This window comes from Carcharhinus amblyrhynchos, chromosome 1 (genome assembly GCF_965287045.1).
Source record: "Carcharhinus amblyrhynchos chromosome 1, sCarAmb.v2.hapA, whole genome shotgun sequence".
Taxonomy (NCBI): Eukaryota; Metazoa; Chordata; class Chondrichthyes; order Carcharhiniformes; family Carcharhinidae; genus Carcharhinus; species Carcharhinus amblyrhynchos.
In genome coordinates, this window is record NC_137324.1 from 30,564,233 (window position 1) to 30,591,033 (window position 26,801).

The window sequence follows — 26,801 nt, forward strand, 5'->3', positions numbered from 1 at the left end:
TCGCTCCCTAGTGTCAGGTGTCAGGAGGATTAGCTAGGTTAAATGCATGACATCATGGGATAGGGCCTAGATGGGGTTGTGGTCAGTGCAGACTTGATGAGCCTCCTGCACTGTAGGATCTATATATATGGTTAGTGTGTTTCGCGTTGCCATGGAAAGAGGGTAGGTAGTCATTTTGAGATGTTACAAGCTTCCCTACAAATTAATGGATGTCATTGATAAACAGCAGAAGTTCTGAGTGGTCAAAGGCTGCTTGACTTTGTAAGCTACCACATGAAGGGGAGATGGTTTTGATGAGACACATCCTGAAGTTTTCTACAGATTGCCAGAAACCTGTTCTGGCATTGCCAGGGATATGATGATTAATTGAAATAGATTTTGCTGTTGGCAGATTAAAGAAACTCTCCAAAAACTGAGGAAAGTGCCTGAAGACAAGTTACTAGTTGCCAAAATAAGGACATAGGAACCAGTTGGAAGCTGGGCATAAGTGCAAAATATTTGTTAAAATGGACTGTAATTGCATGGAGTGTGAATTGGATGATAACTATACAAGGGGAAGGGGAACATCACTTTCAATAGCGAAAATACAAGTTGCCTCACAAAAAGAAAATAACATTTAGTTAATAGTGTGTTTTTAGCCTTTTGTTTACAATTGTTTTAAAAGTATTCATAGCTGGAAGTTTGAATCCCTTTACAGGTTACATGTCTCCACAGAGACTGCAACACTTTACAAGGAAAATGTTGTCAAAGTACCTCTCCAAACTGGGTCCAAATCCTGGAACTCCACCCCTGACCTACACCACATGGTCTGCAGCAGTTCAAAGTGGTGAGTCGTCACTACTTTCAAAGGCAATGAGGACGGGTAACAAATGCTGGCCTAGCCAGCAACACTCACATCCTGTGGGATCGAAATGACTAAAGATGCAGTTGAGGATAGGTTAAAAGCTGATTAAGTAAAACTGACCTTTCTGATACTCCTTTAAGCTGAAAATTTACCAGGACCAGAGCAGATACATTGGGGAATGTGGAGACACGTAAAGGTGGAAATTGCAGAAGTAGTGGCTACTATCTGCCAATTCTCAAATACATGGGGAGATGCCAGGGGACTTTAGAATCGCAAATGTTAGACTGTTGTTCAAAAAGGTGTGCTAGGAGATACTCAGTAATTGCAGCCCAGTCAGTTTCACTTTCAGGGTGACAAAACATTTAAACAACAAGGTGGGATAAAACTGTAATTTGGACAAAATATGATTTAATTAAGGAGAGCCAAGACTAATCTTTTAAAGATGTTAACTAGCTTGATTGGGGTTTTAAAACTTGGAAGAATTATGAACAGTGGAGTATAGTAAGTTTTCCAGATAACAGTCAGGATGGTAGAATGGGCAGATGAAATTTAATAAAAGGGAAAGACAAGGAAAAATGAGGAAATAAAAACAAGGTGGTACAATTCCAAAGGGGATCCTAGAACACAAATCACTGAAGATGAAGTTGAGCGGTCAGGTTGAAAAACTGTTTAAATGTGTGTACAGGATGGACTACAAAAACAAGAAAGTTGTAGTGAATGTTTATAAAACACTGGTTCAGCATAAATTGGAATACCTTGTCCAGTTATGAGCACCGCAATTCAGTAAGTGCATTAAGCTTTTCAGGAGGGTGCAGAAAAGATTTATGAGAATGGTTCCATGGATAAAAGGTATCAGCTGGTAGGTAGACTGGGATTGCTTTCCTTGAAGATAATTAAGAGGAAATTTGATAGTGATACTCAATCATGAGAAGTCCAAATAGAATAGACAGAAATAAACTGTTCCAAATAGCAGAAAGGGCAAGAATCAAGATACCAATTTTAAAGGTGATTAGCAGGAGAACCAATGGTGACATGAGGAAGTATATCTTTATTAAAGTGACTGATAATAAGAACTTTTCACACAGAGGCTGGTGGTGTTTGGAACAAGCTGCCAGAAGTAGAAGTAGAGGCGGGTACAATTTATCTTTTAAAAAGCATTTAGATAGTTACATGGATCTGGAGGGTACTGAGGGATATGGCCTAAGTGCAGGCAATTGGGACTAGCTCAGGGGTTAAAAAAAAGGGGACAGCATGGACAAGATCAGCCGAAGGCAATTAGGACGGGTAACAAATGCTGGCCTAGCCAGCAACACTCACATCCTGTGGGATGGAAATGGTTAAAGATGCAGTTGAGAATAGGTTAAAATCTGATAGAGTATCAGAAAGGTCAGCTTTAAAGTTGAAAATTTACCAGGACCATGCTGTAAATCTCTATGACTCTACGACTGTATTGCCCAAGTGTTGCGGCAGCAACCTTGGTTTTCAAAACGAATTAGACAAGCAACCAAAAAGAGAAAAAAATTACAGAACTGAAGGGAAGCGCTGGTGAGTGGAACGAGCTGAACTGCTCTTGCATGGCTCAAATAACATCCACCTATTTTGTGACCAATTTCTGATTCTTTGCATGTTAGCTGATTGCAAATTTAGAGAAACATTTTCAATGTCACATACAGCACTACACAAAGCTGTGGGATAAGTTAATTGGGAGACAACTCCAGTCTAACAATGTCTCAACAGTCCCTTGTCCAATTTTTCCCATTTTCTCTCTCATCAATAAAATCCCAGCCGTTCAATGCAAAATCCAATTTCCTAACAGTATATCATATTGCACTTTTTTTCCCATTTCCAACATCTAAATAGCTTCTCTAGGACATGATCACATCATTTGTTAAATATCAAATTTTCTAAAATTCTTCATATCCACATTCATAACATTTATGGGCAGCGATCACAAATAAAAATGTAACCCTGTTAAATTCCTCAGCTATTTTCTATTGTTTAAAATCAATTTATATCCATTTAACTATTTTACCTGTAATATCATTCATTCCTGAGGCAAATATTACTCAACTTCTTTTCATGAATAATACACTATGGAGAAGTTTCAAAAAAAAGGTCTGGGACTTTCTGGTCTATCGTGACAGGACCGCCATGGGAAATGCAGGAGGCCAGTCAAACAGCCAATGGTTCATTAACTTTCAGCGGGACAGATGATCCCAACAGCAGGCAGAGCCTGAAAACTCCTGCCCAAAATTAATAGATATCTAATTGGACTTCATTGATACAATATTTTAACTTGCTTTCATTCTCTCCCCCTTGTTATGTAGAAGCATGATTGCTGAAAAGGTAAACCAATTATTTATCCAATAGGTTACAAATGTTTGTTACCTGGGATGTAGTTGCTCTGTGGCTCTATTCCAGCTGGAAAATTAGTGTTCTCAGGAATGGAATGAGTATAGTCATCAAGTGGGGGCAACTCTGCTGGAATTTCTGTGTGTCGTGGCACCAGTACAGGGGGCAAAACTGAAATGAATAGTGTACATCATTAATTACACTGAAACAGACTGGTATAAACATATTTCCCAACTGTGCATGACACCCCAGTTACAGCATAATTTAGGTGTACAAATATATCCTTCACAATTATACTAATAGTATAAAACATCCCTAGGAATCTTTACCACAAATTCTTGCATCTCAGGACTAAGAAATTCACCATACCTGTAAAAACCTTAAGAGTTGGCCTTTGAAATATCTACCAGTTCTAAATGATTCAAAGCAAACAATGAAGGCTTGGAAGAGGCTCATTTTTAAGATGTTAAAGAATACAATCATATGCATTTCATACTGCACTGGATCTTCAAAAAAACAGAAAACACTGAATCCTATTCTTCACCAGCAAAGAAAAAACCCAAAGACAACCAAACTATTCATTTGAATGTTTATAAATAAGCATTTAATTTTCAGTGGGCCATCTCTCGGAATGCTTTCTTGCTCTTCAGTAACAAGATTCTGGGCGGCACAGTGGTTAGCACTGCTGCCTCAGTGCCAGGGATCCGGGTTCAATTCTGGCCTTGGGTGACTGTGTGGAGTTTGCATATTCTCCCCACATGTGTTTCTTGGGTGCTCTGGTTTCCTCCCACAATAAGAAGTCTCACAACACCAAGTTAAAGTCCAAAAGATTTATTTGGTAGTAAACACCACTAGCTTTTGGGGTTTGCCCCTTCGTCAGGTGAGTGGGAGTTCTGATCACAAACAGGAGCATATAAAGGCACACACAGTTTACAGAATACTGATTAGAATGTGAGTCTTTACTTCTAATCAAGTCTTAAAGGTGCAGACAGTGTGAGTGGAAATAGCATTAAGCATAGGTTACAGAGGTGTGTATTGTCTCCAGACAGGACAGTAAGTAAGAAGTTGCAAGCCCAGGGAAGTCATGCGGTTAAAGATGAGGCTGGGGAAGATGTTGTCAGAGTTTGTGCAGACTCAGCAGGCCAAATGGTCTCCTTCTGAACTATAGGGATTCTATGGTGAAAAATGAATCAATATCAAGAGTCCTGTGATTGGAAGACTCCAAAAGGTGCCCAATTTAGTAAAGGTCATTAGTCTGGAAAGTAACAGAACATCACAAGCATTATTTGACTGATTCCTGGGGCTTAAATACCATGAAGCTTATGTAACAATATTGTTGGCAGGTAGCAAAAAGCTGCAAGAGGCCAAGCAAATGCTAATTCACCAGATCAGGAGTGAACACTGGAGACAATTCACACGACTGCACACTGAACTCCTTTGTACAGACTTTGCAGTATTTAAATTGGCTTGTGTTCTTTTGAAACCTCATAGAAGTGTGTGTTTTATCACAAATACGGAAGTTTTGAAAATATAAATGTTTGGATTGCAGCTACATCTGCTGGTGTTCTTATGGTGGAATGCACAAATACATCCCGTAGGGATATTCAATGAGAGAAGATCTTCAGCATTGCAGCTCGTTCTCCATTATCAGCCCCAAAGTGCACAGAAAATGTTGAAATAGTCATAACATTTCAGCTTCATGCCAATGCATGCACGTTTTGACAATGAATTTCAAGGAATGTTCCACATAAAAAGTAGCATCCTTGGTGTTCACATTTTAACAATCTAGTTTAAAAAGGCCCCATAAAACAATTAAAATAGCCCATGCGAGCATTGTGGAATTTAAACTTCTTTGCTGAAGAGAAGCAGTCCATATCCATATACAGTAAAATGTCAGGTGATGTCCGAGTCCACCCATTTACAGCTGCTTCAAATGACTCTCCTTCCATCATTAGGTTAGAAATGGTGATGTTCACAGATAACTGCACATGCTCAGCCCCATTTGCATCTCTCAGATACTGAAGCAGTCAGTCTCCACATGCAACCAGACCTAAGCAAGTCAGACTTAGACTGATAAGTGACAAATAATATTTACACTACAAAATTGCCAGCAATGGCCACTGCCAACAAGAGAGAATCTAATCACTGCATGTTGTCAATCAACAGCATCACCATTTCTGAATTCCCCCACTAAAATCTTGGGGTTTACCATTGACTAGAAACTGAACTGGGCAGCTATGTAAATACTGGAGCCACAAAATCAAGTCAGAGTGGGGATTCTGAGGTGAGTAGCTCGCCTCCTGACTCCCCAAAGTCTGTCCACCATCTACAAAGGTACAAGTTGGGAGTGTCATGGAACAAGTGCGATTCCAACACAAGCTAGACACCATTCAGGAAAAGGCAGTCAGTTTTATCGGCAGCCCACCCACTGATGCAACAGTGCGGATGACATACAGGATGCACTGCAGCAAATCACCAAGTTTCCTTCAACAACACTTGTGAACTCCACAACCTAGAAGGCCAAGAGTAACTGGCAAATGGAAACACCACCGCCTGCAAATTCCCCTCCTAGCCACAAATCACCTTGATTTAAAGTTCACTCATTATCACATGTAGTCTTATGTTAACACTGCAATGAAGTTACTGTGAAAATCCCCTAGTCGCCACGCTCCAAAGTCTGTTCGGGTACACAAGAGGGAGAATTTAGCATGGCCAACGCACCTAATTGGACTGTGGGAGGAAAATGGAGCACCCAGAGGAAACCCAGGCAGACACGAGGACAATGTGCAGATTCCGCACAGATAGCAACCCAAGATAGGAATCAAAACTGGGTCCCTGGTGCTATAAGGCAGCAGTACTAACCACCGTGTCTTGGAACTGTTATCACCATTCCTTCTCCGCCACTGGGTCAAAATCCTGGAACTCTCTTCCTTAACAGCATTGTAGAAGTATGTGCCCCAGATAGGTGCAGTGGTTCAAAGTAGTAGCTCACCTCAAGGGCAATTAAGGATGAGCAACAAATGGTAGCTTGCCAGCAAGCTCGCATTCCAAGAAACAAAGAAAATCCATTCAACATTCAGGCATGGGCTGATAAGTGGCAAGTGTGATTATAGCACACAAGGGTTGGGAATGACCATCTCAGTGAAAATCTAACCACCTCCCCTTGACATTAAAAACATCATCATCATGGCTGAATCTCCCACTGAACAAAAACATAAACATATCATGGTTACAAAAATAGGTCAGAGACTAGGAATTTTGTGGCGAGTAAATAATCTCTCGACTCCCAAAGGCCTGTCCATAATTCACAAGGCACAAGTCAAGACTTATGAATGCTCTCTATTCGCCTGGCCAAGTGCACCTCTATTAACACTCAAGCAGCTTGATTGGCACTGATCCTACACCTTCAACATTCGCTCTCCCACCACCAACAGTGCCAGCAGTATTTATTATATGCAGCAGCATAGCAGCAAATCAAGGTTCCGTTGACAGTACCTTCAAAATCTGCAACCTCTATCACCTATAAGGGCAAAAGCAGTAAATGTATAGGAATACTACCACCTGCAAGTTTCCCTCCGAGCTACACATCAGCCCAATGTGGAACTGTCATTGTTCCTTCAATATCGCTGGACCACTGTACCCACAGCAGATGGACTGCAATGGTCAACCACAGCTCACCACTACCTTAGAGAGCAATTAGGGATGACAATAAATGCTGGACATGTCAGCCGGCACTCATCCCACAAAAGATGAAAGTGTATGAATGGATAAGATTACATTTTCAAAATTAATTTGTATAATCTAGCACCCACCTGGTGTCTCCACTCTCTGATAGTGGTACGGATTAACACATACTTCATCCTTTTTAAGATTGAAAGCATATTCACAAGTTTCAATGGCTCGAAGCTCATGGTGACTGTGAAGATCAGGCCATCGCCACAAGCGACAGTAAATAACATGAGGCAAACCTTTGCGATGTGAAACCTGCAGTCGGCCATCAAGTGACCTGCACAGAAAGAAGATCTCATGTAGAAAACTTGGGATATCAACTTATAAGTAATAGCATTAGAGTTATTAGTGAAATAAATCATATTTAACATACAATTTAAAGCAAGTTCAGTAACTAACCACATCTTGTGGATTAAGTTATCAGTGTAGGTGAAGAAGCAAGAGAAGGGAGAGCAACTAAATGTCTCACAATATATGGTACTCTATTGCAATCATAGAACATTCTCAGAACATGTGCTGGAAATATCAAATCATAATGTCCATTTTTTCAGACACTAATATTTTCAGGGGTAAAATTAGCCTGGAAGTCATTATACTCAAAGAAAACTACAGCACAGAAACAGTCCCTTCGGCCCTCCAAGCCTACGCTGACCATACTGCCCAACTGAACTAAAACCCCCTATCCTTCCGGGCACCATATACCTCCATTCCCGTCCTATTTATGTATTTGTCCAGATGCGTCTTAAAACTCACTATCGTATCTGCTTCCACTACGTCCCCCCACAGCGAGTCCCAAGCACCCACCATCCTCTGTGTAAAAAAACTTGGATGTATAGATTGTCCAATGCTTGGAGAAAAGCAAATTCCAATCTTATCTTTTGCTTTGATCGACAACAAGTTGTTTCTTGGTATTTCATGTTTCCTAAAAGCTTTATCTGAAGTTTGTAACCCTATTTATTAGCTTAGCTATAGCAATATTGACCATAGCAAAGAGAATATAACTAATAATGAATGATCAAATTTAATTTATTTAAGATTTAACATATCTAAGAAAACAGAAAAGATTGAGATAACATCTTTTTTGGTTACAGAAGATTTTCAATTATAAAAGCAGCCATTCGCCTGGCATTCATATTGTCAACCAGACAAAATAAATTCCTTTTTTTCCTGAATTTTAAAGACTTTTCAGTGGCAAGATATTCAAGTCATAATCCAAGTGAAAAGCAGTACATTTTGGATGTTACAATACTATTGCCAGACTCGAGCCATAACCACTAGCAGCAGTATTAAGGTGGAACAGTGGTTAGGGGTGGCACGATGGCACAGTGGTTAGCACTGCTGCCTCATAGCACCAGGGACCCAGGTCGCGTCAATGTCTGTGTGGAGTCTGCACATTATCCCCTGTCTGCATGGGTTTCTTCTGGGTGATCTGGTTTCCTCCTATGGAAAAACTGGTTGGGTACACGGGTCATGCTAAATTCTCTCTGTACCCAAATAGGTGCCAGAATGTAGCAACTAGGGGATTTTTACAGTAACTTCATTGGAGTGTTATGTAATCCCACTTGTGTCACTAATAAACAAACTTTACTATTGAACATGTAGAAGACCAAGCATCATCAATTTATTAAAATCTACATTTGATAAAACTAGGTTAGCTCTCAAATTTTGTAAGGTCACATTTTACACCCACACCTTTAATGGCCTTATGATAACTTAGCTGACTGCTCTCATCTCAAATTATAAGTTTATAAATTCAAGTTCCACACCAGGACTTAACACAATGTAGTGAAACTGCACTGTTCCAGGGATCGGCCTTTTGAGATATTAAATGAAAACTGAAAGGTTCAAGTGATGTCCTATTGTATATCACTATTTCTTTATCAACCATGACTAAAAACACATTAAATGTTATTCATCTTACTGCTGTTTGCAGATTCCTGTGCCCAGAATACCACTATGTTTGATGACATAACAATCAATGCTGTTCAATGCAAAAGATCAGCAAGGCACATAAACTTGTCCTAGGATAAGTTTGGTCAGAGATGAATTTTTAGATCTTAGGAAGCGCAGCTGTTAATATGATTTAGACACAAGCGTGGGCATTGGAGAAAAAAAATCAGCCAGGGTTCTCTCTCATGTTCACTAGAAGTACTCATGTGGACATCAAGGGAGGAGGAGTAAATGAAAATTAGACACAACTGTCCTCTACAGTCTAAGTCCTCCTAACACAAAATCTGCAACCATACATGTAGAATGGCAACTTCAGAGAAGTTGAGGGAGTTACCAGCATATTTAAAATCATTACCAAAAGTTGGTGTTTTCAGTCAAGAGAAATGGGAGGGAAAAGGCTCTCCATTGAATGGAATTACTATGAAGTATTAAATATTCCAATTGTGTGTTTGGGAAGTTATGTAACAGTAAAATGGACAGAAAAGTAGATGTTTCAGTCCATGTGGAGCCTCAAGCAATTCAAACAGTTACAGAACATAAGCATGAGTTTCAATTACATTGATGTGTATAAATAGCACTGAAAATCTTGCTTACTTTACTATAACTTGGCAATATAAAATAATCCATTTTTAACCTACCAGCAGACAAAACCTCCAATTTAGCAAAGCATAAACTATTTTCAAATTCAGAATTGTAAAGTATTTTTATTTTTCTTTCTCCCTGGTTATGATAGTTGATCTTGAATATAAAAACAGTACAGACCAAAGATAGCACACTTCTTTGTGATAGTTAAATTCAGGATCATAGAAAGGGAGTTGTTTTGTCTTGCTGGAGAGGGTTAAAGATAAAACAACATAAGCCATTACTACAATCATATGTAAAGGTCACTGGGATGTTGTAAATCTAAAATATGATCAGGAAATGCTGGAAATATTCAGCAGGTCAGGCAGTATCTGTGGAAAGAAATAGTTAGTATGTCATGTCAACAATCTTTCACGGAAAATGTGATGGATGCCAACATGCTTTAAGAACTAAGAGAAAGAGACAATTGGGGGGTGGGGGCAGGCACGAATGATTAAATGAGAAAGGGATAATAATGCAACACAAAAGGGGGGATGTTAATAGAAAACATTGACAAACAATAAATTACAACAGCAGAATCATTACCAGGGTGCGATATCCAAAAAGAATTTGAAAAACAATTATAAACGGAAACTGTTGAACATTACATTGAATGAGCAAATTGTAAAATGCGCAGTCACATTACCACTCCATTCCGTGAAAGCAATCAACTTTGCTTTAAATCTCCGTTTTACCCTCATCTTCCTATCCTCAACAGAATGCAACTTTCCACACCAATACTTCATATTCCAGGAGAGGCGGGTACAATTTTGTCTTTTAAGAAGCATTTAGAGAATTACACGGGTAAGACGAGTAGAGGAGAATAAGGGCCAAATGCAGGCATTTGGTTAAAAACTAGGCAGCGTGGACAAGTTGGGCTGAAGGACTGTTTCTATGCTGTAAACCTCTGACTCTAAATCATTCCCTTCCATTATGGCTAACATGCCCTCAAGGGATCAATTGCATTTTCCATACTCACTCTCAACTGTAAGCTTGCCTCAGAACTGAGACAAGTTTCCACTTGGCCAAATGTTCCAATACACCATTCTTCATGAATAACCATTTCCACCAAACACATCTTCCATTCCCCTTTCAGCATTCCTTAGGGGCTGTTCCCCTCTTCCATCATCTCCAACACCTACTCCTCTTCCCAGCACATGCCTGTGCAACACCTGTCTGTTTACCTCCTACCTTCCTATTTTCCACAATCCCAAACATTCTGTCCAGGTAAAACAGCAATTTATTTGCACTTCTTTCAAGTTAGTGTACTATATTCATTGTCCACAAAGCAGACTTTTTCTACGTTGGGAAGACCAAAAGCAGATTGTGGGACTTCATTCAGCTTGCAGATGTGGTCCTGAACTTCCATCGATTGCCAGTTTAATTCTCCACCTGCTCACACTCTTTATCCCCTATACTGTTCCAATGAAGCTCATGGAACAGCATCCCATCCCTCATAATTGAGGCACTTTACAGCCTTCTGGGCTTCAACAATTTCAATTCAGAAACAGTATTTTCATTTTTCCCCCCCAGACAGCAGGGTGCTGGTAATGATTCTGTCGTTATTTAAAACGATAGACCAATGTTATTATTTACTTACCACATTGTCATTCCTTTTGTCACTGATTCACACCTGTGTTCTACCTTTTGTTCTTTCCTCCCTTATCAAACCTCCTCCCCCCACTCCACCCACCATGTTTCTTATTACAACCGTAACACATTCCAGTTTCTTCAGTTACTGACCTCAGAAGTTAACTTTATTTCTCGCCCAACAGATGCCGTTTAGCCTGACTATATTGAGCATTTTCTCTTTAAAGCCAAATAGGTTTTCTCATTATCTAAAATTGCAAATTACAGCTTGCATTGACTTGGACCTAGAACAATGAAATGTCCAAGGTGCTTCACAAAAGCATTACAGATACTGAGCCACATTAGGAGATATTAAAACAGATGGCACAAAGCATGGACACAGAAGTAGGTTTGAGTGAGTGTCTTAAGATATGAAAGAGGGGGAGAGAGTCATAGGTTTCAGAGGAAATCTAGAGCTTAAGAGCAGAGGGAGCTTAGGGCACAGTCACTAATCGTGAAGCAATTAAAATCAGGAATGCTCAAGAGACCATTTTTAGATTAATGCAGATATCTGGGAAAATTTTGGGGCTAGAGCAGAGCTTTGCAGGGTGCAAGGGGAAGCAAAGCCATGGTGGGATTTGAAAACAAGGATGAGAATTTTAAAATTCAAGTGTTGCTTGGCCAGGTGGTCAGCAAGCACAGAGTAAATGGAGGAATGGATTTAGCAAATGTAAAAGCAAGGATAGCAGAGTTTTGGATAATCCAAACACAGAGGTAACAAATGAATCAGGATTTTACAGCAGGTGCAGCAGATGGTCAGGAAGGCAAATGGGCTGCTGGCCTTCATCGCGAGGGGGATTGAATATAAAAGTAGGGAGGTCTTGCTGCGGCTGTATAGGGCATTGGTGAGGCCGCAGCTGGAGTGCTGTGTGCAGTTTTGGGCACCACACTTACACAACGATATTTTGGCCTTGGAAGGAGTGCAGAGGAGGTTTACTAGGCTGATGCTGGAGTTGACGGGGTTGAGCTATGAGGAGAGGCTGAATAAATTAGGCTTGTACTCGTTAGAGTTTAGAAGAATGAGGGGAGATCTCATTGAGACGTATAAAATGATGAATGGGATGGATAGGATAGAGGTGGAGAGACTCTTCCCGTTCAGAAAGGATAGTAAGACTAGGGGGCACAGCCTCAAGATAAAGGGGGGACGGTTTAGAACGGAGTTGAGGAAGAACTTCTTCACTCAAAGGGTGGTGAATCTCTGGAATTCTCTGCCCGGGTTGATGGGTTTTTGATAAGAGAGGGGATTAAGGGTTATGGGGAGAGGGCGGGAATGTGGAACTGAGCCACGACAGATCAGCCATGATCTTATTGAATGGCGGGGCAGGCTCGAAGGGCTAGTTGGCCTACTCCTGCTCCTATTTCTTATGAGCAGGGGCAGGGGCAAAGTCAGTACAGAGGTTGAAATCGTCCGTGTGACGGTAGAGATGTGGTCTTAGAGCTCACTGTTTTATCTCTGTTGAACACTTCAAAAACAGTACTAGCCATCACTAGGCCACCATAGAATGCACCAAAAGAATGGTTTACGTGTTGTTAGTTTATAAGCTAATACTGCAATGTTATTATATTTGCACTGTGCTCCCACTCAAGTAGCTAGTTTTAAATGCTTTTCTAACATTATTTACAGTAATGTTTATTTTTGGTGATGCAAAATTCTTTTCACTTGCACTATTTAGTCCTGTGTGACAGAAAAAAATGTCCAGGTAGTAACAATAATCACAGAATTATAGAATGACAGAGCATGTTAGGAACCATTAGGCTCATTGTACCTGTGCAAACTCTTTAACAGTTATCCAATTAGTGCCCCTCCTCTGCCCTTTCCCCATAGTCCTGCATTTTCCCCTCACATATGCTTATCCAATTCCGATTTAGAGGTTATTGAACCTGCTTCTGCTAGCATTTCAATGAGTGTTTTCCCGATGTTAACAATTCTAGCCTTTTTGCCAATTACTTTAAACCTGTGTTCTCTGGTTGCCTACCATTCTGCTTTTGGAAACATTTTCCCCATTTCTGTTAAATCCCTTCATAATTTTAAGCTTCATTATAATTTTTAACTTTATTAGGTCCCTCCTTGACCTTCCCCACTCTAAGGGGAGCAATCCCAGCTTCACTAGTCTTTCATGTAACTGCATCTTGGATACCATTCTAGCAAATTGCTCCTGCACCCATTCCAAAACCTTGATACTAAAAAGGGTACAAGGAGGGGCAAAAAGAAAACATGAGAATATATTAACATCCAAAATAAAAGTAAGCACGAAAGCCTTTGATAAACAAACAGTGAAAAGGGCAGAATAGGGGAGGGTGAAGCGAAATAAGACTAAGCAGAAGGCATGGCTGAGTTTACAAATTAAGTATATTTCATTTGCTTTCACTAGAGAGGAGAATGAAACCAATGGCAGTCCTCAAAGAAAGGTCAGCTGGCTAGAAGGGGGATGCACCCTAATTCATTAAGGAACAGATGGAAATAATGAAACATCTGGCCACTACCATCCAGTCATAGAATAGAATCCTGACAGTGCAGAAGGAGGCCACTCGGCCCATCGAGCCTGCACCGACAACAATGCCACCCAGACGTTATCCCTTTAACCCCATGGATTACCCTGCTAATCCCCCTAACACTAAGGCCAAGCAACCTGATCTGCACATCTTTGGGGTATGGGGGGGGAAACTCGAGCACCTGGAGGAAACCTATGCAAACACCGGGGGGGGGGGGGGGGAGCGGGCGTTGAGGACAGTGGAATGTGCAAACTCCATACAGTCCTTCTTGGATATTGGGCTGATGCCAAAAGACTGGCAAATACCATATCCATTTAAATAAAAGACGGGGTGGTTATAAACCTGGTAACTCCATGGCAGCCAACCTAACATCAATGGTGAAAAAAACTTGTAGGCATTAATCCAAAATAAAATGAACTGGCATTTAGAAAAGTATGGATTAATAAATGCAAGTCACTGTGGAGTTAAAGGGAAATCATGTTTGATGATCTTGATTGAGTTTTTTTAATGATCAAGAGTTTCAAATACTATGGGTGTTTGTACATTTCTCTATGCATGTCAACAGAGTTCCATGCATTCTAAGTTCTTTCTAAATTATCATTCCATCATCTTTTCTTCTACAACGTTATTGAAAATATTGCTATCCCACCTTCACCCAAATCTGTGCCCCATCTAAAATGCAACTCCATATTTGAATTAGTCTAATTAGGTTTCTTCCTTTGCCATTACATTGGGCTTACTCAGTTCCAATATTCCATTAGAAGGCACGATTTTTTGAGCAACTGCAATGCAAAGAAGATGTAGCTTTACTTTTCCCTGAAAGATACTTTCCTCAGAACTCAAAAAGAAACCCAAGAATGTATTATTATACTGATGATCAGAGCAAATAATGCTGGTGCGATCAATAAGCACAACTTTGTTATATCAGTTGAATTTTAAGTGCAGTCGAAATATTATGTTGCTTTCCAAAAGTATGGTTGAATAGAGTCTGTTGATATTTGCATATTACACAAGAACTTGCCAGACAAGCATTACTGGCCACTGAAGTGTTCAATTAGGGATTGATCATGTGCATGACTAAACAACCAATGTGGCCATGCATAATTCACAGGTACTAAAAATTTATTTGGTGCATGGAAGCCTCAGCATGAAATTTTTAACCAAATCTTAATCGAACATGGCAGGCATGCCTTCAAAAGAATTAATTAACATTTAGAAATCAGTTTATAAACTGGAATGGTTGAAGAATGAAGGTCAACAAACTTGGAATTACAATCAGGTTTGGAACTCATCAACTGAAAAATGCATAGGACAGCGAAGAATACAAAGAAGCTGTCAGTAATATTATGTTTTATCAGAAACATAATCCAGAACACAGATGCAAATATCGATTACAAACCTTCAGAATTGTAGTGTAAAAACTTAACTATGGGTGATTGAACCAATTATGATCCTCAAAAAACTTTATACTGTATCAATAATTAGACAGTTAATCTAATAGTTAATTACTTCGGAGATATGTCCCTTCAATATCAGGATAGACTGGTGCTCGACATGGGCAATATAAAAATTCCTTTTCTCTACTTTCAAGTACTCAGCTTGAGCAAGAGATACAGAAAAATTTAGGATTTCCATAAATAGCTTCGCTAACCAGGACATGGGCATGTTTGTGAAAATGAAAATGTTACACTAGTTTCACGAACGGTAATTCATCATGGTTATTTAGTAGAAGAACAGAATAAGCTTTCAATGCAAGGCCCAGACTTGCTAGCAACATACCAGTCCAATATGTCAGAGAGAATCTGCCGCTACAAAGACATATTTTCCTTCCTCACACTGAGAATAATTCTTCAGAATGCAATGGTTTACAGGCAGGTTAATGCTAATGTTCATTAGGAATCAAGAATACATATTGTAATTTACTTATTCAGTGGCAATGGGGTACAAATGAGCCATGTAAAATAACTAAATGCTGCTTTAGTTTATGATTTAACCAGCTGTATAGGCTGAAGCGTCTTTAAACCTTCCAAAATTTTTAATCAATGTGACACTTGAGCAAGAGAGGTCAAATGTTAAACTAAAGCCGAGTATGAAAACAAAATACAGAAAATCTGCAACAAAAACAGAAAATGCTGGAAATATTCAGCAGGTCTGCCACCATCTGTGGAGAGAGAAACAGTGTTATCGTTTCAGGTCAATAACATTTCATCAGAACTGCAACATGAAGTCTGTTTCTCTCTCTCCCAGATGCTAATTTAATCAAAGCTTTCTTGGAGTCAGAATCCTGAAATAGCACTGATGTGAAAGTTGTAACTTATAGCTTGAGCACTGATAATCAAAATCTCAGGCACATAAGGAAGTGTTATGTTCATGTCAAAAAAAAATCAATGCAAGAAATCCTCAACTATTGTCAGACTTACCCAACATAAAAAAATTAACAAACATGTAATAATTTTTTAAAAAACAGACGATGTCATAGCTATCTAGATAACATCTTTTCAAATTACATTCCCATTACTGATACTAGCTAAATAAACCTAGCAAACATGATTTTGTTTGAACAGTTAACCTGTCATTAGCAGGTTATGTAAAAACAGTGACTGGAATTAGCCCCTTTGAATACAAATACATGTCTTATTACTCGGCTTAAAAATTACACAAGATTTGTTACAAAATCAGAGTTAGAGCAAAATACTGGAAGTACACATCAGGCACATCTGCATCTGAAAAAGAAAAAGACAGGTTAACATTTGGGTGTAGACCTTCTTTTCGATGTTGATGTGCCGCGTATTTCCATCTGTTTTTATTTGCCCTTTTTTTTAAATCCACAAAAAGAGACAACTAGAAATACCAAGAGTGAATTCAAACATTGACAATTCTCAAATGGCCATAAATTAATTCCAACATCTCACTGTGTGGAAGAACAGAGCTTTTAGTGACTGCATATTCACCTGGTTTGCTCAGGAAAGCTGTAAAGGCCTGTTGTATCCCACTGATCTACTGTACCAGGTGTACTCAGTCCCCAAATTTCAGAGCATGTGCTGTGCATAAAATTAGAAAAAAAAAAGGTAAACATGGGGCATGGTGTAGTGAAAAGCTGATGGAGGATCATACATGTAGACAAACATAAAAATAAGTCTCTTTAAAATAAGAAATGTCAAGGTTCCATTCAAACAATAAGTTTTAGGGGAAAAATAGGAGAATATGCATTTGATCAACTTACCATGGAAGCTTATTGCATAGTGGTTGGTGTTCCACAATGCATGACAGAAACGAGACACATATTTCACAAAGCATGCTTCAAAATAATGTTCTGCGATAAGCAAGTAGGCACTTAACATTTCACATTTTCCCTTTACCCCAAATCAACAAAATATTGAATATAATCAAAGGAGGAATTAAAGATATTTATTGAAAATGTCATTAAATCTTGTTCAAATGAAAACACCTTTAAAACAAAACAAGGAAGTTATGAATCTCTACTGTAACTACAATATGCAATATTAAGATAAAACTGTAAAAGTGCACCACAGTTTATCCTTAGTTCACATTCTCCACACATATACACTTAATACCAGATGCAAATTGCAAAATCTATTTCTTTGAGCACTGTTACGGATCCTACTTGGACATCAAACTGTACTAGGGTAGATGACAGGTTTGTCAATTTCCTTTATGTTCTGCGAAGCAAAGATTTGAGCCCAAGAAAAGCAACACAAATACCAAGACAGAAAAGTTCATAACAGCAGCAGCAAACTACCAGCCACTTACAAAATACTATTTAGAAATAGCACACTATATACACAAAAGAACGACAACAGTGGTTTTTCTGCCTTTCCAGCTAATGTTTTTCCTAGTCCCCTGCCAAAACTCTCGGTTGCCTCCTTTTCCGAACTTATCCTCTCCGATGACACTAGTTAGTTCTTGGAGAAATAATTTTTTTTGTCTTTCCTTTTCACATTCAAAATCTTGACATTTTAACTAAAATGTCTCTTGTTCTATTAAATTACTGAGACCAATGCCAAGTTTTACCCCAGACAGGCTAACCTGATCTCAGGGTTACATGAAGAGCTCTGGTGTTGATAGCATTCCTACTTTGTTCCTAGAGATAATATGCCTCCAAATCTTGACACATCTCTTCAATACAGACATACTCTTCACTTTGGAAATGCCCATTTACTCATATTTAAAATATTTTATTTTAAAAAATGACTCAAAATTGCAACCCTTATATCATGTCTTTCTGAAGTTAAACAAGTTGCAAATTCCCAACTTAGATTGCCACGCATCACATATTTCAGGAACTCTGCTTATAACATTTTGATGAATTATCCATCATTGCCCTGAATGAAATCTTTAATAGGTTTATACTTAAACTACCTCTCTGCAATCTCAAATTATTCCTGATTATTTTATTCATTAATTCAAAAGGTTCTTGCATTGTCATTCTTTCCCATCTTGATCCTTTGACATGTCAACGGTCACTCATCACCCAAATGTATTCACTCATTGATTATTTACTATTCACAAGTTGAGTCCTCATATCACAGCAACATGAAAAACCTATTGTTTATCTTATACCCCACAGTAAGGTAGTGAAAATTATACTTCACCTAACCCAATTCTAATACATTTCAAGTCCCATGCCCAGTTGTGCCACTCCCCAGTCGTTAACATTATAGTACTGAAAGAATAAAACATTTTAAATAAAAATGTGTCCCACTCCCTTTTGCAGCAATCTCTCAGCAGGATCGACTACGCTTTCCCAAAAAGGTTGGTGTCTCCCAATCCCTCAAAAGGATCAAAAAAGTTTCTCTCTCCCTCTCAGTCTACCAACACGTCCAGCAGTACTTTGACAAAACCTGCAATACTAGGCACACTGACGACTCCAATTTATTTTGTATACCTGTAAAACAAGCATTTTCTGAAACTTCCCTGCCAAACCAGCTAAAAACCAAACTACTTCCCTTTTAAGTATTCCACAAGTTCAAAAACACTAGCTATAATGCAGGATTTTCTTTAGCTCTCAAACAACCAAAAGAACCAAGTGGTGAAAAATAAAAGGCAAGTATGGCGTTTTGAAAGCATTTCACTACAACACTACAATATTAACCTTTTTTAAACGTGTGGAGTACCTGAACTAGGGGGAACTTTTAAAATAAGTTTTGCTTAAAAAGTGAATTTTTTAAAAAATAGCAGAACGTTATTGGCAAATAGAAGGAATAATTTGAAATGGTAAACTTGCAGATACAACTTTGAATAAGTCAGCAAAAAGAAATTATTCTCTCTTGCCACAAAGGTGCAGAAAATTAAGATACGCAAATAGTTTCATTAACTGCACACATGGAGCTTTTAATGTTGTGTGGAAATTATGCACTGAATAAAATATGCAATTTCTCAATGCAAGCAAAGGCAATATTAAAAATAATAACCAGGTGTGATGGAAAAATTCAATAGCAAATTATACATTTTCCATGAGGCTACAATCATAGAATTTTACAGAATAGAACGAGGCCATTCAACCCATTGTTGAAAGCTCTTCAATTAATCTTACTCTCCCACTCATGAATCTGTAAATATTGCCTCTTCAAATACATATCCAATTCTCCATTTAAAATTAAGCCATCCATACGTTTGCAGGTTGTGCAGTCATTACTAATTTAACAAAATACTTTTTATAATTTAAGAACTTAAGAAATAGGAGCAGCAGTAGGCCATCCAGCCCTTCGAGCCTGCCCCACCATTCAATAAGATCATGGCTGATCTGTCGTGGCTCAATTCCACATTCCCGCCCTCTCCCCATAACCCTTATTCCCCTCGCTTATCAAAAACACATCAACCCGCGTCTTAAAAATATTTAGCGAAGCAGCCTCCACCACTTCAACGGGCAGAGAATTCCAGAGATTCACCACCCTTTGAGTGAAGAAGTTCCTCCTCAACTCCGTTCTAAACCGCCCCCCCCCCTTTATCTTGAGGCTGTGCCCCCTAGTCCTACTGTCCTTTCTGAGCGGGAAGAGTCTCTCCACCTCTATCCTATCCATCCCATTCATCATCTTATACTGGACATTAAACTTCTTGAAAGTTTAGAATTTAAAAGTCTACAGTTTCAGAATCATTAGAGCCTATTAAAATATTTTTTTTACCTCCTTGCTTTTTTAATATCTGCATTATCCCACTCACTGCACCCCTCCAACCAACCCAAAGTGAGCGCTGCAGGGATACAGTTTGTATCAACTACTCTAGTAAATTACTCGCTTCACCATTCTTCAAGTGCAAGCTTTGGCATCGTCATGGAATTATGTAATATGAAGCTTCGGCTTCAAGCTTAATTCAGCCCTTGCACAACAAAGTTACACACTTCACACAGGCACCACTATAACATTATTTCTTCTTAATTGTAAACACTGCCCACCTCTCAATCTCCCACTCAACTGCTACAAAGCAGGCTGAAGGATTTTATGCGGTTTGCCAAAATTTTCCTTGATCAACCTACGAAGAGGTACATTTGAGCAACAAAGGCATAGTGGACTTACAAGTCAAGTGCAAATTTCCATCAAAACCTGGGAGTCGGAATTTCTTTTTCTGACTAGCATTCATCACCAAATTGGCACCATTTGGAAATGATGAATTAAAAGCATCCCTGAAGTACACTGGCAGTGCTGCTTTTCTTAGCAGATTGGTAGCAATATCCCATGTCTTTTGTCAACAATACTAATGCTGAGAAAGGTAACTGTCACAATGCTTTTGTTTACAAAATTTATTAGGTCAATAAAAGTTAAGGGGCTTTGGGAGGGAAAAAACATCAAATAAAAGTTGACTGAGTCTCATCCTTTTTGGCCAAGGCAAAATACGAAAATCCCTCAAAGTTAAATTCGAAATTGGTAAATGCTTAAATATGCAACTTGTACAGGCTATGCATGCATAATAAAATTGCATCAAGTTGTATACAAGGATTACAGTAAAAGATGTGAAATCTATCTGCATGAGGGCTTTAAATTATCAATCCTCTGAGACTGACTCCTTTTAGCTTCTTTTTCCACTACCAAGATACAAGGGATGACATATATAATGTTGGAAAACATTTAGAGCACACAATATCAGCTGATATTGAACGAACATGTTCATTGAATGCATTCATTTGCATTACAACATTTTCCAAGCAAACAGGGCAAACACCCCATTCAAAAAGATCCACTCAAGGGCATTCACAACCTGAAACAACTCTTACAGTTAGAATTGTGTAGAATTTATAACAGTTCACAAAAGATGGAATGAAGTCTCATCCATATTCTTGCATCCCTGATACAATTGTATATTGGACAACATATAATTCAGGATTAGCAAATTATATTTGGCTGCTAACTTGAATGCAAAGCTCACAATTCCTATGAAAATGTAGAATATATACGGACCCTTTGTTGCCAAAGGAAATAAAATAAGTTTTAGCATGCAAGAATGCTTTTCCATTATTCTATTCAGGTTTCCATTAAATAAGATTTCCCAAATAAAAAGTGAGTATCAAAGAAAGAAAATTAATTCACAATGCCTAGTCAAAAATCATGTCATCTAATGAAAAAATACTGTGATTGCTGAAATCTGAAACAAGAACAGAAAATGCTGCAAAATCTCAGCAGATCTTACAGCATCTGTGGGGAGAGAACAGAGCCAATGTTACGAGTCTAGATGACCCTTTGTCATCTAATGTACATAAGAACATAAGAACATAAGAAATAGGAGCAGGAGTAGGCCATCTGGCCCTTCGAGCCTGCCCCGCCATTCAATAAGATCATGGCTGATCTGTCGTGGCTCAGTTCCACTTTCCGGCCCTCTCCCCATAACCCTTAATCCCCTCTCTTATCAAAAACCCATCAACCCGCTTCTTGAAAATATTTAGCGAGGCAGCCTCCACCACTTCAATGGGTAGAGAATTCCAGAGATTCACCACCCTTTGAGTGAAGAAGTTCCTCCTCAACTCCGTTCTAAAACACCCCCCCTTTATCTTGAGGCTGTGCCCCCTAGTCCTACTGTCTTTTTTCAGTGGGAAGAGTCTCTCCACCTCTATCCTATCCATCCCATTCATCATCTTATACGTCTCAATGAGATCTCCCCTCATTCTTCTAAACTCCAACGAGTACAAGCCTAGTTTATTCAGCCTCTCCTCATAGTTCAACCCCCTCAACTCCGGTATCAGCCTAGTAAACCTCCTCTGCACTCCCTCCAAGGCCAAAATATCTTTGCGCAGGTGCAGCGCCCAAAACTGCACACAGTACTCCAGCTGCAGCCTCACCAATGCCCTATACAGCTGCAGCAAGACCTCCCTACTTTTATATTCAATCCCCCTCGCTATGAAGGCCAGCATCCCATTCGCCTTCCTGACCACCTGCTGCACCTGCAAGCTGGGTTTTTGCGACTCATGCACAAGCACCCCGAGGTCCCTCTGCACCGTCGCCTGCTGCAGTTTTTCGCCCCGTAAGTAATAGTCCTTCCTACCATTCTTCCTACCAAAGTGGACCACCTCACACTTGCCAACATTAAATTCCATTTGCCATTTCCTGGCCCATTCGCCCAGCCTATCTAGATCCTTCTGCAGACTCTCCACACCCTCCGCACAATTTGCCGTTCCACCAATCTTGGTGTCATCCGCAAATTTCGACACTCTACACTCGGTTCCCTCCTCCAGATCATCTATATAAATGGTAAAAAGCTGAGGCCCCAGCACCGACCCCTGGGGCACTCCACTAGTCACCATCCGCCAATCCGAATAGCACCCGTTGACCCCCACTCTCTGCCTCCTATTTGACAACCAATCCTCTATCCACGCTAACACCCTACCCCCAACTCCAAGTCCCCTGACCTTCTGCAATAACCTCTTATGAGGTACTTTGTCAAACGCCTTCTGAAAATCCAGAAAGACCACATCCACCGGCTCTCCTCTATCGACCGCCCTAGACACATCCTCATAGAACTCCAGTAAATTTGTCAGACACGACTTCCCTTTAATGAAACCGTGCTGCGTCTGCTCTATCAAGCAATTGCCTTCAAGATGCCTCGCAATTTCCTCCTTAATGACGGATTCTAGCATTTTACCTACCACAGACGTTAAACTAACTGGCCTATAATTCCCTGCCTTTTGCCTGGCACCCTTCTTAAACAACGGCGTAACATTAGCCGTTTTCCAATCTTCCGGCACTTCCCCGGAATCCAGCAACGTCTGGAAAATAACCACCAATGCATCCACTATAACCTCCGCCATTTCTTTCAGAACCCTCGGATGCATTCCATCCGGTCCTGGGGACTTGTCCACAATCAGCCCCTCCAGTCTGTCGAGCACCGCCTCTCTAGTAACAGTAATGTCATAAAGACCCTCCAGTCCTACCACCTTTCCATCGCTAACACCCGGCAAATTATTCACGTCCTCCTCCGTGAAGACAGAAACAAAAAAGTTATTCAATACCTTAGCCATATCCCCATCCCCTACCACTAGGTCCCCTTTCTCATCCTCTAAAGGACCAACGTTCACCCTAGCCAGCCTCTTCCTTTTTATATATTTATAAAAACTCTTGCTATCCTTTTTTATATTAAGCGCTAGCCCAGCTTCATAGTTTCTCCTACCCTCCTTTATCAACTTCTTTGTCAATCTTTGTTGACATTTAAACCTCTCCCAATCCTCTTCTCGCCCACTACTCTTAGCTACTCTAAATTTCTCCACTTTTAATTTAACACTTTCCTTCACCTCCTTCGTTATCCACGGCTTATTACCTCTCCTCCTACAGTCCTTTTTGACCATCGGAATAAATTTCTGCTGAGCACCAAGAAAGATCTCCTTAAAGATCCTCCACTGCTCCTCAGCAGACCCTCCCTCCAACACACTCCCCCAGTCCACATTCGCCAATTCTTCTCTCATCCTACCGTACTCCCCTCTATTCAAACAAAGGATGCGTGTCCGGGAACCCACTTTCTCCTCCTCCATCTGCACCAGAAACTCCACCATACAATGATCACTCTCTCCAAGAGGATCCTTCACCGCAAGGTCCCTAATTCTACCCGCCTCATTACATAGCACCAGATCCAAGATAGCTCGCTCCCTCGTCGGCTCCAACACACACTGCTCAAGGAAATTATCCCGGCAGCATTCCAAGAACTCCTCCTCGAGCCCACTGTGTCCAACATGGGTCGTCCAATCAATACGCAGATTGAAATCCCCCATAACTACGGCCGTCCCATTCCTGCACGCCGCACTTATTTGCGCGTTAACAGCCCGCCCCACCTCCAGATCATTATTCGGGGGCCTAAAGACGACACCTACCAGCGTCTTCCTCCCTTTGCTGTTCCTAATCTCCACCCACAACGATTCCACTTTCTGCTCCTTGGCTCCAATATCATCCCTTGCTACCACCTTGATGCTATCCTTAATCAGCAGAGCTACGCACCCCCCCTCTTTCCTCCTGCCTATCCTTCCTAAATACTTGATACCCTTGGACATTCAGCTCCCAGTCCCTGTCACCTTGCAGCCACGTCTCAGTAGCAGATAGAAATGTTCTTATCCCCAGAATATCCTGTTCCAAGTAATTCTGCCCTTCCAGACTGTTTTGCCTTTCAGTGAGATTATGAGTGATCTACAGCCTAACTTCAGACATCCATTGTTACCTATATCCCTTCACAAATTTGGCTGACAAAAATTGATTTACGTTACCTTTAAATTTACAACTGACTCAGCAGCAGTTGACATGTGTGGACCAGCTCCAAGCTTCTACCACTTTACGGTGTTTCCTAATTTCACTTATAGAAAAGCAAATAATTCCAGATGCTGGAAATCTGAAATAAGAGAACATGCTATAAATCCTGCACATGTTTAGCATGTTCTGATTTTATCTCCTAATTTCCCTCTTGAAATGACTGGGTCCACTATCTACCTGCTTTGTTCCATTTTAATCTCTAATGCTTCAATCGAATAACTAACATTTTAAATTCCAATGAACACAACCATCATTTGTTTAAGCTCTCCTTGTAGTTCAACCATGGAGTCCAGGTATTATTCTATTAAATTCATACTACATTCCATCTAAGGCCAATATACCCTATCTACAATGTGGTGCCCAGAACACCTCTCAATATTTTTGGTGCGGTCTAACTAAGACTTTGTAGAACTAAAAGAATGACTTCTACCGCTTTGTGTTCTATCCACTACAAATGCTGGCATTAGCTTTTTTGTTTGTTTTCTATATTTGTTCATGACATTTCAATAATCTAGGTACCTGAATACCAAGTCTCTTGGGCCTCCACCGTTGTCAGCATTTCATCATTTAGAAAGTACTCTGTTCTATCCAATCCTTTCCATTTACACTGCTGCATCTTCTGCAAATTTGATTGGGTAATTTTCTATCCAATTATCTGACCTTTACTTAATACAGCAAATAGTCAAGGTGCCAACACGAATATGTGCATGGCATCGCTAGTCACATCTTGCCAATTTGAACACTTGCCTGTTAAATTCAAATCTTGATCACCTTCCATTCGAGCAACTTCCCAAATTGCTCACTAATTTGTCTTCAATTCAATGAACTTCAACTTTAGCTAACAGTCTGACAGTTTTTATCAAATGGAAGTCCATATAAAATAGCAGCCCTGTCCACTACTTGGATATTAAAATTCAAATCAGATTCAGTCATTACTTACCCTTGATAAATCCTCTCTCTGATGAGCTGAACATTTAATTACCAGATACTTAATTATAGACTCAAGCATTTCCCAACAGATGAGCTAATTGTTCTATAATTTCCTGGCTTCCCTTTCACCTTTCTTAGCCATTATCTGTTTAAGGGGCCCACAATGCTTCTGACTACTCCCTTTACCCTAATCCAATTATAAAAAGTTGTGGTTGATTTTGATAACCCATTTCTTTCACACTCTCTTTTTGTGTTTGGCTAAATGTTCACTCTATCTTTCCCATTCCACTGCTCAAGACCTGTACTTTTTTCCTAATGTATGTTTTTTCATTTAGCTTTATGCTCTTACCTCTTTTTTGGCAAGCTAAGCCCTTGCCATTTAGAAACAAAGTGCAACTAAATCGCCCATTGTTAAAAAATAAAAAAAAAGCTTTCTCTACAGATACCATTGTATACATTTATTTAGATTTCCAAAAGACCTTTGACAAGGTGCCACATAGGAGACTGTTAAATAAGTTAAGAGCCCATGATGTTAATAGTAAGATCTTGGCACGGACAGAGGATTAGTTGACTGGCAGAAGGCACAGAATGAGGATAAAGGGGTCTTTTTCAGGATAGCAGTGGGTAATTAGTGGTGTGCCTCAGGGGTCAGTGCTGGGACCACAACTTTTCACAATATATATTAATGATTTGGAAGGAACTGAAGGCACTGTTGCTAAGTTTGCAGATGATACAAAGATATGTAGAGGGACAGGTAGTATTGAGAAAGAGGGGGGCTACAGAAGGACTTGCTCAGGTTAGGAGAGTAGGCAAAGAAGTGGCAGATGGAATATAATGTGGAAAAGTGTGAGCTTATGCACTTTGGAAGGAGGAATGGAGACAGACTATTTTCTAAATGGGGAAATGCATAGGAAATCAGAAACACAAGAGGGACTTGGGAGTCATTGTTCAAAATTCTTTTAAGATTAACGTGCAGGTTCAGTCAGCAGTTAGGAAGGCAAACGCAGTGTTAGCATTCATGTCGAGAGGGCTAGAATAATACAGCAGGGATATACTTCTGACATTGTATAAGGCTTCAGTCAGACCTCAATTGGAGTATTTGAGCAGTTTTGGGCCCCATATCTGAGGGAAGATGTACTGGCCTTGGAAAAGGTCCAGAGGAGACTCAAGACTGATCCATGGAATGAAGAGTTTGTCATATGAGGAACGGTTGAGGACTCTGGGTCTGTACTCAGAGTTCAGAAGGATGAGGGGGATCTTATTGAAACTTACAGGATACAGCAAAGCCTGGAAAGAGTGGACGTGGAGAGGATGTTTCCGCTAGTAGGAAATACTAAACCAGTGGGCACAACCTCAGGCTAAAGAGACGATCCTTTAAAACAGAGATGAGGAGGAATTTCTTCAGCCAAAGAGAGGTGAACCTGTGAAACTCTTTACTGCAGAAGGCTGTGGAGGTCAGGTCATTGAGTGTCTTAAAGATAGAGATAGATAGGTTCTTGATTAATAAGGGGATCAGG

General features: G+C 39.9%; 1 protein-coding gene across 2 annotated transcripts in view; it reads right to left on the bottom strand.

The window, feature by feature from the left end:
- The window catches only part of smad2 (SMAD family member 2), a 134,905-nt gene that overhangs the window by 42,884 nt on the left and 65,220 nt on the right, over positions 1-26,801 (bottom strand). Inside the window, exons 2-4 of one of the 2 annotated variants that reach the window (XM_080205789.1) lie at positions 16,570-16,659; positions 7,009-7,202; positions 3,233-3,367 (exon numbers count right to left, since the gene is read on the bottom strand). In XM_080205789.1, coding sequence (XP_080061915.1) covers positions 3,233-3,367; positions 7,009-7,202; positions 16,570-16,659 — 419 coding nt within the window. The remainder of the gene's footprint in view (positions 1-3,232; positions 3,368-7,008; positions 7,203-16,569; positions 16,660-26,801) is intronic. The other variant, XM_080205877.1, reaches the window with a different exon arrangement.